We start from the raw sequence: 20702 nt of genomic DNA, 5'->3' as shown, positions 1-20702 counted from the left end.
AAAATGTTTTATTTATTTTTGAGAGAGAGACAGACTGTGAGGGAGGGGCAGAGAGAGAGAGAGAGACACAGAATCTGAAGCAGACTTCAGACTCAGTGATGTCAGCACAGAGCTCAATATGGGGCTTGAACCACTAACAGATCATGACCTGATCCGAAGTTGGACACTCAACCGAGTCAGCCACTCAGGCGCCCCTATGTTCTATTTTTTTTTTAATTTAGAAAATAAATACTAAGAAGAATATAAATACAAAGAAGAAAGTAAAAATCATAAAGTGCTATTCTAAATGTTTATAGATTCTCCCTTCTAGTTTTACTTTCATGCATATACATTCATACGCATACATGAATTTAGTTAAGATCATATGATATATTCAGTTTTGATATGTTTTTTTAGGCTTAAAACTGAAGGTCTTGTTCCATTTTCTTAAATTCTTTGAGTTGTAACAGTATATCATTTTGAATAGCAACGTAGTACTTATTTCAACTTTTTCCCATTTTCCCCTGCTGTTGGGTATTTGGATTGTTTCTACTTTTCCATTTAATAGATATCTCTGTATCATTTTCATCTGAGTTTCAGATAATTTACATTTACTTCAGAATAGAGCCTTGGAAATGGGTCACAAAACAATATGGACACGTTTAAGATCCTTGTATAATCTTTCTGGGAAAGGATTTGCTATCATAGGCTAATAGCCATTCCCACCAGTATCTGATTCCTTTTCATGAGAGTCTTGCTGGCATTAAATACTTCATAAATTGATCATTTCTGATTTGGAAGGAAAAATATTATCTTGTTATTATATTCCTTTGTTTAATGGGGGCGATCAACACTTTTTCATGTATTTTCTTAGCTGTTTTTCTCTTCTGTAAATTACCTGTTAGGATCTTTAGGTTTTTTTATATTGAGGTCTTCGTGTTTTCCATATTGATATGACTTCTTATTTTAACCCTTTGTTTTGTTTGTGGCAATTTTCCTAACTTATTTCCTTTAAAAAATAGATCTTATTTTTAGAGTAGTTTTGTGTTCATGGTAAAATTGAGCAGAAATTAGAGTGCCCCCTGCATGCACAGCCTCCCACACTCGTCCTCATGCACCACAGTGGTATGTTTAGTGCAGCAGATAAATCTGCACTGACACATCGTTATCATCCAAAGTCTTGTTTACTTTAGGATTCACTTCGTGTTGTGCATTCTGTGCGTTTGGACAAATATATAACGACACCTATTTACTATTGTATTATCATATAGAATAGTTTTACTGCCCTTGAAATCCTCTGTACTCTGCCTATTCATTCCCTCCCACCTTCCTAGCTCCACTGCCACTAATCTTTTTACTGTCTCCAGAGGCTTGCCTTTTTAAGAAATATGTCATATAGTTGGAATCATATAATACGTAGCCTTTCCAAATAGCTTTCTTTCACCCACTAATATGCATCTAAAGGTTCCTTCATGCCTCTGTGGTTTATTAGCTCATGACCTTTTAGTGTTACATAATATTCATTGTCTAGATGGAGAACAGTTTATTTATCCATTCACCTGCTGAGGGGCATCTTGGTTGCTTCCGTTTTGTCAATTAAGAATAAAGCAGCAGGGACACCTGGGCGGCTCAGTCAGTTGAGCGTCCACATTCGGCTCAGGTCATGATCTCCAGAGCCTGGAGCCTGCTTTGGATTTTGTCTCCCTCTCTTTGCCCCTCCCACACTCACACTCTGTCTCTGTCTCTCTCTCTCGCTCTCTCAAAAATAAACCTTAAAAATTTAAAAGAAAGGAAAGCTGCTGTAAACATCTGTGTGCAGATTTTTGTGTGGTCATAGTTTTCGACTTGCTTGGGTAAGTAATAAGGAGCATGATTGCTGCATCATATAGAGAAGATTTACTTTTGTAACAAACTGCTAAGCTGTCTTCCAGAGTGGCTGTACCACTTTGCATTTCCACCAGCAAAGGATGAGAGTTCCTGTTGCTCCCAATGCTCACCAGAATTTGGTGTTGTCAGTATTTGGATTTTGGCCATTCTGATAGATGTAGTGTCTTGTAGTTTTATTTGCAATTCCTTAATGACATATGTTGTTGAATATTTTTTTCATATGCTTATTTGCAGTCTCTGTATCATCTACATTGAGGTGTCTGATGAGGCCTTTGGCCCATGTTTTAATTGGTTTGTGTTCTTAATTATTCTTTGTGTGTGTGTGTGTGTGTGTTTAATGTCTTTATTTTATTTTGAGAGACAGAGCAGAGAGAAAGTGGGGGAGGGGCAGAGAGGGAGACATAGAATCTGAGCAGGCTCCAGGATCTGAGCTGTCAGCACAGAGCCGAACATGGGGCTCAAACTCATGAACTGTGAGATATGACCTGAGCGGAAGCTGGAGGCTTAACCGACTGAGGCACCCAGGCGCCCCTTAATTGTTCATTTTTAAGAGTTCTTGTGGGGCGTCTGGGTATTTCAGTCGGTTAAGCCTCCAACTTTGGCTCAGGTCAGATCTCACGTTCATGGGTTTGAGCCCCGCGTCAGGCTCTGTGCTGACAGCTAGCTCAGAGCCTGGAGCCTGCTTCCAGTTCTGTCTCCTTCTCTCTCTGCCCCTCCCCCTCATTCTCTGTCGTCTCTGTATCAAAAATAAATAAAACATTTTTTTTAATTAAAAAAAGTTCTTATAAATTTTGGAGAACAGTCCCTTATCAGATATGCCTTTTGCAAATATTTTCTCCTGGCCTGTGGCTTGTCTTCTTTTTCTCTTGAAAAAAGAAAGCTTTCGTGGAGCAGAAGCTTTTAATTTGAATGAAGTCCAGCTTATTGATTATTTGTTTCATGGATGGTTCCTTTAGTGTTACATCTAAAAGTCACCACCATACCCAAGCTCATTTGATTTTCTCCTATGTTATCTTCTAAGAGTTTTATAGTGTCGTGTTTACATTTAGGTCTGTGAGAATAGGTTTTTGTGAAAGTATAAGGTCTCTGTCCAGATTTTTTTTCTTGTGTATGTATGCCCAATTGTCCTAACATCATTTATTGAAAAGACTATGCTTGCTCCATTGTATTGCCATTGCTCCTTTGTCAGAGGTCAGTTGACTGTATTTATATGGGTCTGTATTTGGGTCCTCTCTTCTGTGTGTTATGTTGTTCTATTTTTCTATTCCCTCACCAGTACCACACTGTCTTGATTACTATTGCTTTCTGGTAAGTGAAGTCTGGTAGTGTTAGTCCTCCAGGTTTGTTCCTCTTCTCCATTGAGTTAGCTTTTCTCAGTCTTTTGCCTCTCTGTACAATCTTTGAATTAGTTTGTCAAAATCCACAAAATAACTTGCGAGGATTTTGATTGAGATTGCATTGAGTCTGTAGACCAAGTTGGAAAGAACTGATATCTTAACAATATCGAGTCTCCCTATTCATGAACATTATTTGATTGATTTTTTTACTTTTTCTATCATCAGATATGCCATTTTTACTTTTGTGATTTCTTATATTAGAAAGTCCTTCATTCTGAGCTTACATATTCATTTTTTCCTTTAAAAAATTTTTTTACAGTTACTTATTTTTCAGAGACAGAAGCAGAGCACAAGTGGGAGAGGGGCAGAGAGAGAATGAGACACAGAATCCAAAGCAGGCTTCACGCTCCGAGTGGTCAGCACAGAGCCCAACGTGGGGCTCGAATCCATGAACCATGAGATCATGACCTGAGCCGAAGTTAGATGCTTAACCAACTGAGCCACCCAGGCGCCCCCATATATTTCCTTTTAAAATGTGTTTTAGGGCACCTGGGTGGCTCAGTCAGTAAGCATCTAATTTCTACTCAAGTCACACCTCATGGTTTATGAGTTCAAGTCCCGCATTGGGTGAGCTCGAGCCCCGCCGTTGAGTGAGCCCCACTTCTCTCTCCCTCCCTCCCCTTCTCTCTTTGCCCCTCATAGGATATTCTCCTTCTCTCTCTGTCCCCCCCCCACCTCTGCCTCTCACTTGTGCCCTCTCTCTCAAAAATAAAATAAAGTAAAATAATAAAATGTGTTTGTAAGCATTTAATTATTCTACCCATCTGGATTTTATTTTTGGTATGTGGAATGAGGTGACTGTCTAACGTCCCCCCAAATAGATATTTTTCTCCCCAAACCATTTTCTATCAAGAACAGACATGTATACATATACAGTAATCAGCCTTCCAATTTGTTTTCTAACCCTTTGGGAGGAAATTGTATGCTTTTCCAATTTTAGATTATGGTCAGGTGGGAAGAGTGGGGAAGTGTCAAATCTTGTATGGCTACACCTTGGGAAGGCCACCTACTAAACCCATCTTCCTACTAGGCATGTTGCTGGTACCAGAGGCAAACCCCTGAGATGTGGATGAACCATCTGCATCTCCCCACCCTTTCTCAGAGGTTCTCATGTACCCCATGGAGAGGCACGTCCTGCTTCCCTTGAGAATCACTACCATATTTAGTTACCACCAGGCTGTGAGACTCCTGAAGATGGGATATATGAGTGTATTGCTCCCTAGCTCTTTCCCTAGTACCTAGTTCACTGCAGGGCACCAAGATCTGAATGGACAAGTGAGCCACTATTACCAGTAGGAATGTTCCCCGGCCCTCTGATGTGGTTTGAAATGAAACAAAGGCTGGAAACAGCTGTATAAGGTCTGTTTCAAAGGGCATTACATTCATACAGTCACCCTACTGTCTCCGTACTTCTCATGCTGAATGTGCTAACCATGCACATGACAAACCCAAGGGGGGGGGTTCACAGGACTGCTGCCTGGTCCTTACCCCTGGAGATGCAGTCTGGCATGGGAGTTTTTTACAGTTCTTTGGGTGATTCTAAAGTGCAGTCAAGGCTGAGAATCACACTTTAAAAAGTAGGTTCTTATTAAGTATTTGTATTGATATAAAGGTTCAAGTAAGTAGTTGGATTTGGGGGGAAATGTGTATATCTGACTCCCAAAAGATCATGGTCCTATGTGTACATTTTATTGCTAGGAAGATTTTACCCAAAATACTCCTTTGGTTAATATTTTGGACATAGTTAATGATAATATAGGACCTTATCTAACATGGCTATCTGTTTTCTAGGCCAGCATGGATTCCTGGTTCATTCTTGTTCTGCTTGGCAGTAGTCTGATACGTGTAGGTGCCAACAATGCAACCACAGGTAAATTGTCATTTAATAAGGCTGGTATTCAGGATAGAATTTTGCTGTCACATTTAATGACCTAAAGTTGGTGACCTAGGTGGTATTAAAGAAAGAAAAAATATTTAAGCTTTACTTAAAAATGATGGTATAAGTATCTTTAGAAATCTCTGAGTCATAGTGAATGCTCAACATTGCTCTATATACAGTACACTACTTTATTTTTTTTATGAATTTTGGGGCACCTGGGTGGCTCAGTCGGTTAAGCATCCAGCTTCGGCTCAGGTCATTATCTCACAGTTCGTGGGTTTGAGCCCCGTGTCAGGCTCTGTGCTGACAGCTCAGAGCCTGAAGCCTGCCTTGGATTCTGTGTCTCCCTCTCTCTCTGAGCCTCCCCTGCTCATGCTCTCTCTCTCTCTCTCTCTCTCTCTCTCTCTCTCTCAAATAAATAAAAACAGTAAAAGAAAATTAAAAATAAAAAATTTTTAAAATACTTTTTTTTTAATTACATTTATTTATTTTTGAGAGACAGAGACAGAGCATGAATACAGGAAGGACAGAGAGAGAGCGAGACACAGAATCTGTAGCAGGCTCTAGGCCTTGAGCTAGCAGTTAGCACAGAGCCCGATGCAGGGCTTGTACCCACAAACATGAGATCATGACCTGAGCTAAGTCGGACACTCAGCCAACTGAGCCACCCAGGCACCCTACAATATACTACTTTAAATAAGTAGATTATATGTTCATTCCTGAAAAATTTTTTAAAATTGTTGCTACTTAAGATTCCTATATTTTGATTCTGAGGAAATAAGTAATGAATACAGTTTTCTTCTTCCCTTAAACAGTAGTCCTTTGGAGGTGATAGAAGGGGGCCAACATTAGATAAAAATGTGTGTGTGTGTGTGTGTGTGTGTGTGTGTGTGTGTGTGATCTTTCTTTGATTTCCCAATGTTTAAGAGTTTATTAAGGCTTGCTGCTTTTTGTCTTATAACCTCAAGCTATCACATTCTTCATGTGGTGTTTTCTTTCTTTTGTGTGTGTGTACGTTTATAGTTTTACCTTCAGTAGGCATTACAAGATCTACGAAAACACCAACAACAGTATCAGTTAAAGAAGAGACCAAAACTTCAAGTCCTACTTCTTCTTCAGTAACTTCTCTGTCTGTGGCACCAACATTCAGCCCAAATGTAACACTGGGACCCACCTATGTGACCACTGTCAATTCTTCAGACTCTGACAATGTGACCACAAGAACAGCAAGCACAGACTCTGTAGTCACTACAGTGTCACTGAATGGAACGTGGCTTCCTGATCACCAGCTCACAGATGCCAGCACAGAGCCTTGGGAGGGGAACTCCAGCACTGTGGCAACCACCCCAGAAACTTTCCCTCCTTCAGGTACCGGAAAGGGTTTCTACTTGGTTTTTCTTTTTCTTTGAGGTTACTCACCATTTTATTATTTTGTCTTTTCTAGGCATAAAATGTCTTGAAATAATAAAACTTGCAAACTAATGTTAGCAGATACAGACAGAGAATTCTTAGGAACACCTGGCTAACACAGAGTTAAGAGGAAAGAAGAAATATTCTGGAGGCAGTCCTGCTTTGCCTGACATTCCGGTCAGACCAGGGAGGCTTGAGTGTCAAAGGTGGAGGGAAAAGTTTGAAAATACAAGAGAAAGGGGAACTAACTGCTAATGCAAGAGGCTAAAGATGAAAGGGTGCAGAAGCTGAGTGATAGGATTAGCCTTGAACGGAAGGGACCCGTGGAAACCACAGGAAGGAGAATGGGTCTGGACATCCATAACAGATAGAGAGGAGTACACAGGCCAGGGGCGGAGTTAGGGGAGCTCAGGGAAGCAGTTAAGTTGCAATGCCAGTTTGCCCAGGCCTCAGCTCTGCCCACTTCTTTCCTTCAGTCCATCACTAGCTGAGTTGCAAGTTGCACCGAGGATAGAATCGGCCCTGAATCAGAAACCAGGTGGAGTAGGGCAAGTTTCTGGCCCCTCTGAGCCTCAGTCAGGGTCCTGGTCTATAAAAAAGAAGGGGTCCCTCAGAGGCTTCTGTGAGGAGTAAAAGAAATTGTCCCTCGACAGCTGTTTAACTGTCGTTCCTTGCCTAGCAAAAATCACTGTTCCCTCTTCCTTTTTTTGTTTTGTTTTGTTTAAACGTTTATTTGTATATTTTTGAAGGAGAGAGAAAAAGACAGAGCTCGAGGGACAGGAAGAGAAGGAGATCGAGAATCCCAGGCAGGCTCTGCACTGTGTGTGCAGAGCCCAGTGTGGGGCTTGAACTCATAAATCATGAGATCATAGCCTGAGCTGAAATCAGGCACCCTTTGTTTTTAGTTTTTTGTTTTTTTTAAGTAGGCTCCATGTCCAGCATGCAGCCCAGTGTGGGGCTCGAACTGAAATCAAGAGTCAGACGCTTATCCAACTGAGCCAGTCAGGTGCTCCCTTGTTCGCTCTTCTCTGGTCTCATCTCTTTGGCTTCTATTTCTTCCCTGTTAGATGGTGAGGGCCCCTAGATTAGTGTCACGTCTGGGTCATGGGGAGCACGTAGAAAGTATTTGCTGAATCAAATCTCATTTAAGTGACATCTTTTCTCTAGGCCTTACAACCCAGACTGTGCACCTGCCTACTTTAATCCTGTGTTTCCCACTATCAGGGCTATGCAGCACTAGCAGTTAAGAGCACAGTCTTCTGAGCCACACTTCCTGAGTGTGAATCCCGTCTCTGCCGTATACTGACTGTGTCACCATGGGCAGGTTTATCTAACCTCCGTACCTTAGTTACTTCCTCTGTAAAATAAGAACAAGTGATAGTAATAACACTTCCCTTACGCAGGAACCAGGAGGATAAAATGAGTTGATATATATTCTGTGAGTCCTATGAAGTAGGTTCTAGTTTATGTTTTACAAATGAAGGGGTTTTACAACGATGAAACTAATAACTTCGGGAGTGATTTTCAAAGTAAAGGTCATATATATCTTTTTCTTGTATTTATAATACAAATGATACACATGGATTGTGTTCATTTCTGCACATTGCTTTTTCCCATTAGCCCCTCTCTCATACTTGTTCTATACAGCACAGTAAAGAGCTGCTTCACTAAGTGGATATACCTTAATGTGTTTATGCGGGCTTCCCTATCAGTGTCCGTTAAGGTTGTCTTCAGAGTACTCTTACCAGCAGTACAATTTGTCATTTCAAGCATACATGCAAATATTGGTAGGATAAAGTATTTTTTAAGTGTCCATTTTAAATTGATGGATATTGCCAGATTTTCCTCTGTTGGAAAATTTATTAAAAGCAGCATGTATGAGTGCCTGTTTTCCTTTGCTGTCTTTAGTGCCGCAAATTATCAAACTTTTGGATCTATGCCAGTCTAACAGGTGAAAATTAGCATCTCAAGTGTAACTTTAATTTGCATTTCACTGAGTGTGGTTGAGCATCTTTCCATATTTGGAAAGATCATTTGTATTTCTTATTCTAAGAACTCTGTTGGTATCCATTGCCCATTTTTTTTATTAGACTGTTAGGCTTTTCTGACTCATTTATACAAGTTCTTTAATGTTAGGGAAACCTTGGGGCACCTGGGTGGCTTAGTTAAGAGTCCAACTTCACTCAGGTCAAGATCTTGTGGTTCGTGGGTTTGGGTCCCATGTCTGGCTCTGTGCCAGCTCGGAGCCTGGAGCCTGCTTCAGATTCTGTGTCTCCCACTCTCTCTCCGTCTCTTTCAAAAATAAACATTTGAAAATTTTTTTTAAAAAAGATATTGGGACAGGGGCGTCTGGGAGGCTCAGTCAGTTAAGGGTCTGACTACTGATTTCAGCTCAGGTCATGATCTCACAGTTTGTGAGGAATACCGAGTTCAGCTCTGCGCTGACAGCACAGAGGCTGCTTGGGATTTTCTCTTCCTCTCTCTCTCTCTCCCCTTCTCCCACTTGCTCAGATGCAAGCGCTCTCTCTCTCTCTCTCTCTCTCTCTCTCTCTCTCTCTCTCTCTCTCTCTCTCTCTCTCTGTGTCCCTCCCCCCCTCACATCATCTACGTCTCTCTCTCCCAACACGGGGCTTGAAACCATGAACCGTGAGATTATGACCTAAGCTGAAGTTGGACGCTTAACCAACTGAGACACCTAGGCATACCTCCAGCCCTCCCCCACCTTTAAAAAAGTTTTTTTTTATGTCAGTACCTCCTAATGAATAATGTTTTTTCCTCACTGATTTAAAATGCCACTTTATCATATATTGAATTCTGATATGTATTTAGGTTCCCATACGTTATATTTGAGTTCAGTTTCTTGGCATTTGTATTTTCTGTTAATCGTTTTCTCTGTCCATGTACAGAATCCCACTGTTTTAATCATTGTAACTGTAAAATAGCCAATATTTTATAAGGTGAGTCATCCCTTATTAATCTTATTTTTCAGAATTTTGCTAGCAGTTCTTGATTATTTTTCTTTATGAATATTAGAGAACATTAGAATCAACTTATATAGCAGGAGAAAAGTTTCTGTTAATCATGTCACTTTTATAGATTAATAGGGACAATTAACTTTAAGACTTTAATTGTCATTAAGTCTAAGAATGCAGTGTATTCCATTTGCTGGATTCTTTGTGTTTCTTGGAAGTGTTAAAGTTTTTGCCACTGATGTTGCACATGTTTTGTTCAGCTCATTTCTAGATGTTTCAGAGTGTTCTTTGTTACTTTGGTGTTTTGCTTTGTTTGTTGTTAATATAAATGGAGTATTTTCTTCCACTGTCCTCTAACTGACTGCTCTTGGGGCTGTGAAGGCTACTGCTACTGCCTTTTTTAAAAAATATAATTGATATACATTATTATTTTAGTTTGGAATATACTACATAAAGCTGTTTATTTTTGTAGGTATATTTTATCCTGATCACTTTAATAAATTTCCTCAATATTTGGGCTGCCTTGATGGCTCAGTCAGTTAAGCACCCAACTCGTGATTTCAGCTCAGGTCATGATATCACAGTTCATGAGTTTGAGCCTTCCATTGGGCTCTGCAATGACAGTGTGGAACCTGTTTGGGATTCTCTCTCTCCCTCCCTCCCTCTCCCTCTCTCTCCCTCCCTCCCACCCTCGCCCTCCCTCCCTTTGCCTCTTTCTCTCACATTCTCTCAATATAATTAAACTTAAAAAAATTTGTTTGACATAATTTTCTTCAATTATCATAAGTCTTCAAATCAGTCTCTCTTTCTCTTTAAATGATTTGGTGGGGTACCTTGGTGGCTCAGTTGGTTAACTAGCTGGCTTCAGCTCAGGCTCTGTGCTGACAACTAGCTCAGAGCCTGGAGCCTGCCTTGGATTCTGTGTCTCCCTCTCTCTCTCTGACCCTCCCCTGCTCACGCTGTCTCTCTCTCTCTCAAAAATAAATTTAAAAATGTAAAAAAAATTTTTTTAATGATTTGGTGAGTACTTTGGAAACAAAGTTAGGAAACAATGGTAAAAGCAGACAGCCTTGTCCTGTACCTGACTCTCAGGAGGATGCTGAGATGTTAAATATGGCGCTGACTCTTGGGTTGAAATAAACATATTTATCATGTTCAAGACTTATTAATTTACTCCTATTTTAAACAGCATATATGTCATATTTTGCCAGTTGCCTGTTCAGCATCAAAGAGCAGGATGGTTCTGATTTTTTTCTCTTTTTAATATTCAATCATTTTAATAGATTTCCTAACTTTATTCACATTTCTGCAAAAACAGCCATATTTGGTTGTGTTGTATTTTTCTTGAACGTACTGTAGCAATTTATTTGATCTTTATTTGGGATTTTTCCATTCATATTCATAAGTTATTTCTAAATTAAATTGGCATGTGTATTTCCTTTATATGTGTGCAATTTTTAAATTTTAATGGTATGTGTGCTATTTTTGATGACTTTAGTTGTCAGTGTTTTGTTTTGCTTCACAGAGGTAATTGAACTTAACCTAGAAAACTGTGCATCATATTCATGTTTTCAAAATTACTTGAATGGATTTGAGGAAAAGTCATCTCTTAAGATTAATTTCCTCCGTAGCTGTTAATATTTGTTGTCTTGTATATTTATGTCCATTTTCATGCTTGAGTTGGCTAACCATTTATCTGGATTCACAGTTTGTTCCTTTTTTTCTTCCAAAGAGATTGCTGTCATATATTTATTCTGTCATTTTTCAGTTTTTATTTCATTAATTTCTTTTTTATTCTTACTCTTTCTTTTTGCTTTTCTTAGATTTATTTTGTGCTCTTTTTTCTTCCTGAATTGAATGTATAATTTATTTATTCTCCATCTTCTCAGTTAATATATTTAATACTATGAATTCTTTAAAGCACAGTTTCAGCCATACTTCATAAGTGTTCCTGTGGGTGGTTATATTAGTTATGGGGCAGTCTGTTCTGATAAGGACAGACCCAAATCCAGTGACTTCAGTAGACAAAAGCATCTTTCTCTCCCTTTTCGCCTTCCAGAGGTAGACAGAGGGCTTTGCCTCATCAAGGAACCAAGTGCTGTTTTTTCTTATGGCTGTGCCATCCCAGCAATATTGCCCTTGCCTGCGGGGTCAGAGATGGCCCTCATCATTGGATTCTGGTTCCAGCCCCTGGGAAGGGGGAACAGAGGAAACAGGGACATTTTCTTTTCCAAAGGCTGTGACCCAGAAGTTACCCTCCTCACTTTTGCTTACATCCCATTGCCTGGAATTCTTCATATAACTACCCTCGGCACAGAGGGGTCTTAGAAATGCAGTCTCTAGCCAGACAGCTTTGTGCTCAGGTCAGAATGCAGGGCTTCTCTACCAAAAGCAAATAGAGACTGCTACTGGGGGGGAGTTGGTGGCTTCTGCCACAAGAGTGATTTTATTTATTTATTTATTTATTTATTTATTTTTAGGTACTTTGCAATTTGGCTTTGCTTTTAATGTTCAAGTATTTTCTTTGTCAATTTGTACTTTTATTGCATCATGATAAAATAATATCATCTGTAATATTCCTACTATGGGGAATAATTTGTAAGGACTTATGGATATTCCACCAGCCTTTGAAAAAGTTTTCTCTGTTAGTATATAGAATTTGTTCTGCACTGGTTAGATTTTATTACCTGTTACCATTTAAATCCTTTATATCCTTAACTTAATTTTGCCCTGTTGTATTTAATGGATGGCCGAAAAGACATAAAGACCTCCAATACAACTATGTTTGTGTTTCTCTTTGCCTTCTTGTACTTTTTATAGATACTGATGCTGTGTTGTTTTTGTGCTCTGAGAGAAGAACAGACCACTGATTAAAGTTTAGTGGGTCTGGGCAATCTTGTTTCCCATGTGTTGAAGGGCACCTCATTCTAGCTCCAACAGACATGGAGAAAGAGCTGATTTTGTCTTAACTTCGATTGAATAGTAATGTTTTTCTTTAATTTGAGTAAATGTTTCTATTTTTCACTTGCTACACAGGTAATTCTGACTCGAAGGACAGAAGAGGTGAGCCAGTCACCTTATGTCTGTTGTCCCTTTTACAGTGTACAGTGTTCCTCGTGTTTCCTCTGCTCGCAGTCTTGGTAACCTTGTGCATCTGTACCACTGTATGTTTCCTTTCCCTCAAATTGTTTCCATATTAACCTCCTTCAGAAGAGTAACAGAAACAAGTATTCATTATGTTTTCAAATACAGATTATGGATTCTGACAGTTACAGTATCTTTTAAATCTTTTAACAAGTAATAAAACAGCTGGATCTTATTTTATCATGTCACCTTGCTAATACCACCTTTTCATGAAATTAAGCCATAATTTCTACACCGTAGCTATTTCCTCATATCTAGTCTATGATTGCCTAGAAACATCTAGGTTTTTTTGTGTGTTGCTTTCCTAGTCTATAAAGTGCTGGCCCTTTGTCATTTTGTATGGATTTTATGGGTTTTCACTCCTCTAGTGTGACATTCCTGTCGCTGAAGATGCTGCATCAGTGGTGTAAGAAGGACTGCCACATCCCTGGTCACCAGAGAACAGATATGGGAGCTCTCGTGTGCAGTGACACATTTTGCTTAGAACAAGAGTAAGGCTATCATCAGAGGGTATAAAAGATCACACAAAAGTCTAAGAAATGATCATCGCATTTGAGTTTGGAAATGTTAATCCGTGAACCAATTTTTCTCATATGACACCTACCTTATTAAATGAGACTTTTTGAGGCTTTTTTTTCCTTATTCTGTTATTTAACTATGCACAGTTTTTTCTGCATAATTAAGTAATGGAACATTTGAAGGCTTATGAATTCCCACTAAGCAGGGAGGATTTGAATCAGAAAAGAAGATACTCTGACCCTTTTTGTGTTGTCCGTCTGCCACTGTATTTGGTGAGGATTATTGAGGTGTTATACTGTGCACATATTTCTTTGATTATCCAGCTCTCACTTTCTTAAACTCAGGAACTGGATTCTATTAAGTAGTGTCTTTGCTATTCACATTTGCTTACTAGATTTTCACTCTTGGATGTAGAACTTAATAGATTTATGTTGCAGTAATTATATTTGCTCCCTAAAACTCCTCTTTAAACCAATCTTAAAGTCAAAGTGGTGTAGGCTTTAAGATTAAACATATTCCTTGCCCCAATTTTATCCCTGTTTTACCTAGGAAACAAATATGGATTTGAGTTGTTTTAATATTATCATTAAAAAGAATTAAAATTACCTTAATAATCTAGATTATTGCTAACTGTGACATTATTTATATATATTAGCCCATATCCAAAAGTTAAAAAAATAATTTTATATAATTGCTTTTGACCAAACAGGAAAATGAAGAGACATACATACTCTTAGCAGTATCTAAAGCCCTGAATGTAATGCAGTTTTACCAGAGCAGAACTTTAGAAGTATTTCTGTGAATTTGATACCACATCCTAATTTTAAAGCCAAGTTCTTTCTGAGAAATGAGGCAAAAATTTTAAAAAATATTTGCATCATAATGGGTTTGCTATAAGCAAAGCATGTCTTATGCAGAGAAATTAAGTTATAAGTTTTTCTACGCTCCTCTCTGGGATGCTTTTGAGCAGCAGTGGCTGGTGTTTTAATTGTCAAAACAGAAAGGGAAGAAAAGAGAGGAAGGGAGGCAGGCAGCTTTGCTTCCTTTCTTCTAAAGTCTAAGAAACTGGTTGTTTTCTCATGTGTATTTTTTTAATGTATCCCTCATTATTCGATAGAACTAGCTTTTTTCCTAATTATGGTAAAATATACATCCTATCAAATTTCCCATTCAACTGTATTGTTCAGTGGAATTAAGACAGTGTTGTGCAAACCGTCATAACCATGCATCTCCAGAACTTTGTAATAATCCCAAACTGAAATATCCCAAATTAAACACTAACTCCCCATTTCTCCCTTCCCCTGCCCCTGGTAACCACTACTGAACTTTTTGTCTCTATAAATTTGTCTGTTGTAGGTAGCTAATTTAAGTGGAATCTCAAGAATATTTTTCCTTTTGTAACCAGCTTTTTCTTTATTTAAAGCATTTGTAGTGGTGTTAATTTTGGTGGTTTGTGTAATACATAGTAGTGCATAGTAGTGCAGTTCAGGTGTTATTTTTTAAGTACCTCTTCCCATGAAGTCTCTGGCCGCTGGTACACTCTCCAGCTGTTGTTTAGTCTTCACCAATTTTACGTCACAGTTTTTCAGTTTTGCTCTAGGGGAAACCAACTCTGAGACTGATTTGCATGCAGCAGGGTTCCTGGAGAGCACTTTCTGTGACACCTGTGAAGAGTGAAGGCAGTAGTGTTGAGTAGAGACAGGACAGGAGATGCCACAAGAGCAAAGGCAGCAGAGGCCTCAGTCAATCCTGCAGGAATCTCGGGAGCAGGAACAGGGTTTTAAGGGCTTTTCCCTGGGCCAGGCTACTCATGTAGGCCAAGGGCAGTTCCTGTGAAAGGCCTTGACTGAGAATTGTTAGCCACTAACCCTCCCAGCAGCTAGGGGAGTGGGTTCTTTGGTCTTGAAGGGGAATCTGTAACACCTACTACTGTTCTCATGAAGTTTGAGCAAGGTGGTGAGCATACTCTCATTCATCTATTTAGAGATTTTCTTGTGTGAGAAAATTCTGTTGAATGATCTTGACATGTAACGGCTGGGAAGTGAGTGGCATAGTGGCATACTCAGAGAAGCAGTGTGTGCAGTGGTTAAAAGCCTGGGCTCCAGAGCTGGACCATCTGAGTCTGTGTGTTGACTCTTACCGCTTACCAGCAGGGTGGGCTAGTAGTCCAACTTTCCTGTGACTCTGTTTGCCATTTGCAAAATCAGATAGGAACACATTTTCTTTCATAGGGTTGTTTGGGAGAATGAAATAACACATATAAAGTATCTGACCTAGTACTGGGTCAGCACAGAGCAGTTGCTCGGCAAGCGCTGGCTATCACATTGCTACTCCCATGTTCAGTTACTGTTACAACTGCCAGGAGACTAAGGAGGTCAGAGTCTCAGTTGGTCCATCAGGACCCATGGAAATGGGGGCAGTCCTCGACCTCCTGGTGGCTGGTGTGTGAGGCAGCTCCCAAGGCAGGCCCGTCTTTCAACAGTACTCCTACAACGGTAGTCATTTAGCTGCTCGTCTCCCCTGTACCTTTTAAACAAAGTTCTGCATAAACCCATCTCCTCCTAATTTGTATTTTAATAGTTCTTTTTTAATAATAAGATTTGCACATAAAGACCTTATTACTGATAATTGTTAAGTAGCAAGAATACAACATAAAGCTATTGTAACCATACTTTAGATTATTTTAGGTATAACTGTTAAATAGCAAGAACACAAGGTAAAGCTGTTGTAACCATACTTGAGGTTATTTTAAGTATAATAGTTTATATAACTGCATTTTTTTAAAATATCTGGAAATAGTATCCTCTAAACATTTGTGGAGTCCTTCAACTACAGAGTCCTAGAACTAGACACAGGAAGCATTCTGCTGAACCGCAGAGGCTCCTTCAAGTTTCTCAGCTCTCATCAGATCACCCTCTGGCTTTCTCCTTTAATACTTTACTGAAGCTGGAATCTAGAAAGGGGTTCACATTCTTGTTTAAAGAAGTATTTTTTGATCATCATGGCGAATAAGCATATATTCATTCAGTACCTGTTAGATGCGAGGATTCCAGAAAGAAAAAAAATACATTCCCTGTCTCATGGAAGAAACCCATGAGCATCAAGCATCAAAGTCCACTCAGCTACATGCTGCTTGGCTATACCATGCAGAGTGCTGCAAGGAAGCTTAAGAGATTCGTGTCCAGAGAGTGGTAAGGAGGCGTGGGCCTGAGCTTTTAGGTGGTTTAAATTAATATGGTGACTGAAGAAAGTGAAGACGTACCAGACAGTGAAAGCAAAGACACGTGAAAGAGAAAGTCAGGTTTGAGGAACTGTGCACAGTTGATGTGCATGAAACAGGGAGTGGCCAGATCTAGCCTAAGCACAATGGACCTGGCGGTACAGTGGGCCCAAGGGTCAGGCTGTCTCTTGATGATGGGAAGGAAGGAAATGACCTAGTCAGATGTTTGTTTTAGAAAGATATGCCAGAGGCCTCAGGGAAGATAGGTAGGCAGTGGAAATTAATTTCTCAGTGATGATTTGGCCCTAGACAAGATTGGGCTCAGCCCAGCAGGTTGGGCTCTTGAGGCAACCTGATGAATTTTGCCAATAGGAAGCACATAACATTATAACTCTGCCTTTGAGAACCTATTAATACTTCTGTCAAAAAGTGTAAAGAAGACACAAAATGGACCTTAGGGATTGAGCTAGAGGAGTTTGACTTTTACTTCAGTGATTATTTTTGTAGTTGGCCAAGGTGTGCCTAAGTCTTTAAGTGACTCACCTGTATACATGTGAGCCCTTAGAATAACGTGACCCTTTGTTTTCTTGGAAAAGTGAGATAACAAATAAATAGACCTCTATTGTTCCAGAACATCATTTTAGTATTTTTGAAATGCTGTCTCCACAGTATGAGTGTAAAAAGTGAAATTTTGCTAGAATGGATAGTAGATAGGAGGTGGGGGGCGGGGGAGACAAGAAATAGACCAGTGTGCTTGCTTCGCCTACACCAGCCTGTATCATGCAAGCCCACCTCCCTGGAAGACCTAGACCAGGACAAGCCTGAGCATGATAGGACAAGTCTGTCCAGTTATGGAGGAACCCTAGGAGAGTACCTGATCCTGAGCCTATTTCCAAATCTGAGATTTGATATAGGAAGTTGTACATTCTCTCGTCTTTTATTAATAGATCTGAGTCTCCTTCCCTCAGAAGGGAAGATGTCTTTTCTATCTGTATTGTCTTTAACCATATCAAAAACATGGATGTAGGGGCTCCTGTGGGTTAAGAGTCCCAGCTCTTGTTTCGGCTCAGGTCGTGATCCCATTATCATGAGAATGAGCCCTGTGTTGAGTCCTCTCTGGGTGTGGAGCCTGCTTAAGATTCTGTCTCCCTTTGCCCCTCCCCCATTCATGTCCATGTGTGTCTGTACTCTCTCTCAAAAAAAAAAAAAAAAAGACCAAAAAAAAACATGGATACAATCCAGATGTCAAAAGGTAAAATCTTGCTTCTGTGACAGAGGACTGTTCTGGCCTAAAAGCTTAAAATCGTTAAAGTGGTGCTGGTCCTGTAGTTTATGAAGAGCCTGGAGAATAGTGTCACTTCATGGTTTTGCTTTAGATTTGCAGCTGTGTAATGTGGGCAAGTTAATGTCTGTGCTCAGTCTCCTCACCCAATAAAACAGGGTTAATCATGGTATCTATCTCAGGGTTCTTAGGATAATTGAGTAATATCATTTGTGTGTGGGACTTTGTGCCTGCTGTAGAAGTGTTAAAATATTCACTATAATAATTTTTTATTAATGTCTAAGTTATCTGGCTAGATGAGTCTTTTGTCATATTGCTTGTAGTTGTTGCATTGCCCGTCAACAATACTGCATTGCTTGTGCCTTCCTGATACTCCTTCCATCCATTCATTCGTTCAGGACTTGTTCTGACCACCCCATCTTACATCACAGAACGCTTCCCCCCATTTCCTCTTTTACCCTCCCTTATTTTTCTTCATAGCACTCATTACTACACATATTATATATTTCTTTACTTACCTGTTCGTTCTTCTCTACTAGAATATGTGCTTCATAAGGGTAAGAAATTTTGATTTATTCATTACTGTGCCCTCAAGACCTGCCTGCCACAATAAGTCACTCAAATATTTATTGAATGAAAGAATAAATATTGAGGACAGGGATATCTGAGTGTGATCTTGAATCCATCCCTTCAAGAAATTTTTAATTTAATGGATTAGTGATTAGTGATTAGTGTTGTAACAGAGTGGGTCCATAGTGTTATGGACGTACCAGAGATGAGCAGTTACTCACAAAAGGTGATATTTGATCTGGATTGTATAAGAGGAAAGGTGGTAATAACATTCTAGATCAGGGATTGGCAGACTTTTTTCTTTTTTTTTTTATCAAGGATCAGATAATATATAATTTCAGCTTTGCAATTATACTGTCTCTGCCACATCTATTCAGCCCTACCTTAGTAGTGCAAAAGCAGTTCTGCACAGTATGTAAATGAATAAATATGGCTGTGCTACAATCAAATTTTATTTATACAAGCTGGCGGTGGGCTACATGTGGCCTATCGTTTCCCTGTTTCAGGCAAAGGGACTTGCCTGAGCCTAAAATCTGGACTGAGGTTCTCTGTTAGTATGTGAACGTTTGGATGCCAGCACCAAATCTTTTCCCTTGATAGCAGGCACTTTGCAAATGTTGCTTCTTTTAAATCATCCATTAACTGTAAGAGGTGGAGAGTGATAATATGTTTGTATTTCATAAGGCTTTCCACAAAGTTTCCAAGAGATTGTCACACTACTACTAAGTAGGATAGTAGATATTTGAACTCTCAAGTTTGTCTGACTCTAAAGCCCCATGCTCCGGAAGTGGCTTTCTTTTGACCTCATGCTAAAATGAAAATTTGGCTAGATGAATAACTCCATGATCAAAGTTTAAGAACTTGGTAAACAGGGCACCATTGACTTCAGTGATGGTATTTTAGATGTGGAGTCATACATAAATCTGATTCTTGTTTCTCTTTAGGGAAGCTTTTTTCTTCCGTTGGAAGTTTTTAAGGGTGGCTTCTGGTTAATTGGTTGATTTCAATCCAAAGTTTTAAAAGCTTCATCAGGATGTAGTTAGGTAAAGCTTTTTTTTTTTTTTTCCAGTACCTTGATGATCCCTTCCGGCCTAACAAGAGAAAACTTTTTTGTGTAATTTCTTTCCCTTCTACCTTACTGTTTTCTTTTTTGGGAACTCCTAGATCTTTCCAATTTGTCTCCTTACTGTCACAATTTCCATCTCACTCTTACTGCTCTGTGTTTGGGGAACTTCCATTATTTGGTTTTTCACATTACTAATTAGTTTTTCAGTTGTCTTTTCTCCTGTTCAACCTTTCTGCTGAGGTTGTTTCTCCCCCAGTCATGTTTTAGTTTCTAAGAACTTTCTTAATTTTCAAATTGCTCCTTTCTCCCTACTGTTTCTTTTGTTGTGGTAAAATACGCATAACAACCATTCCTTAACCATTCCTGAGTGTACAGTTCACTGGCATTGAGTTCATTAATACTGTTGTGCAATCATCTTCACTGTCCATCTCCATAATTCTTTTCATCTTGTAATATTGAAACTCCATACCCACTTTAGCTCCCCATTCCCCCCTCCCTCCAGCCCCTGGCACTCACCATTCTACTTTCTGACTCTGAATTTCACTACTCCAGGTGCAAGTGGAACCATACAGTATTTGTCTTTGTGTGACTGGCTTGTTCACTTTGCGTGAGGTCTTCAGGGTCCATCCATGTTGTAGCATATGTCAGAATTCCCTTCCTTTTTTAAGGCTGAAAATACTCGATTGTGTGCATATACACCATTTTGCTTGTCTGTTCACTCACCAATGGACATTGGGTTGCTTCTGCATTTTAGCTATTGTGACTAATGCTCCTGCAAACATGGGAGTACAAATATCTTTTCAAGACCCCGCTTTCAATTTTTGGGGGGCATATACCCAGAAGTAGAATTGCTAGATAATATAGTAATCCTATTTTTAATTTTTTGTGGAACTACCATACTGTTTTCAACAGCAACTGTACCATTTTACATTCCCACCAGCAGAGGACAAGGGCTCCAGTTTCTCCATATTCTGGCCAACACTTGTTATTCTCTGGGTTTTTGTTTTCTTGATAGTAGCAGTCCCTGATAGATGTGAGATTGCTCCTTGTTTTATAAGGGTCATTTTAAAAAATCAATGCAGTGTGCTGTTACAATATATTCTTATTTTATTGTTTTAATATATTTTTTTAAAGTATGTTTATTTTTGAGAGAAAGAAAGAGGCAGAGCCTGAATGGGGTAGGATAGAGAGAGAGGGAGACACGGAATCTGAAACAGGCTCCAGGTTCTGAGCTGTCAGCAAAGAGGCCGATGTGAGACTCAAACTCACCAACCATGAGATCGTGACCTGAGCCGAAGTCAGATGCTTGACTGACTGTTCCACCCAGGTGCCCCGCAATATATTCTTAAAGATTTATTCTATTTCTTGTATTAGGTC

The 20702-nt window shown here is 39.5% G+C and overlaps 1 protein-coding gene across 2 annotated transcripts in view; it reads left to right on the top strand.

Moving 5' to 3' along the window:
* The window catches only part of PTPRA (protein tyrosine phosphatase receptor type A), a 164653-nt gene that overhangs the window by 89286 nt on the left and 54665 nt on the right, over nucleotides 1-20702 (top strand). The window contains exons 3-5 of one of the 2 annotated variants that reach the window (XM_029916696.1): nucleotides 5055-5133; nucleotides 6166-6510; nucleotides 12561-12587. In XM_029916696.1, the coding sequence (XP_029772556.1) occupies nucleotides 5055-5133; nucleotides 6166-6510; nucleotides 12561-12587 (451 nt within the window). The remainder of the gene's footprint in view (nucleotides 1-5054; nucleotides 5134-6165; nucleotides 6511-12560; nucleotides 12588-20702) is intronic. The other variant, XM_029916697.1, reaches the window with a different exon arrangement.

Source organism: Suricata suricatta, chromosome 12 (assembly GCF_006229205.1).
Source record: "Suricata suricatta isolate VVHF042 chromosome 12, meerkat_22Aug2017_6uvM2_HiC, whole genome shotgun sequence".
Lineage (NCBI taxonomy): Eukaryota > Metazoa > Chordata > Mammalia > Carnivora > Herpestidae > Suricata > Suricata suricatta.
The sequence above is the reverse complement of the archived record's forward strand: the minus strand, read 5'-3'. Positions and strand labels throughout refer to the sequence as shown.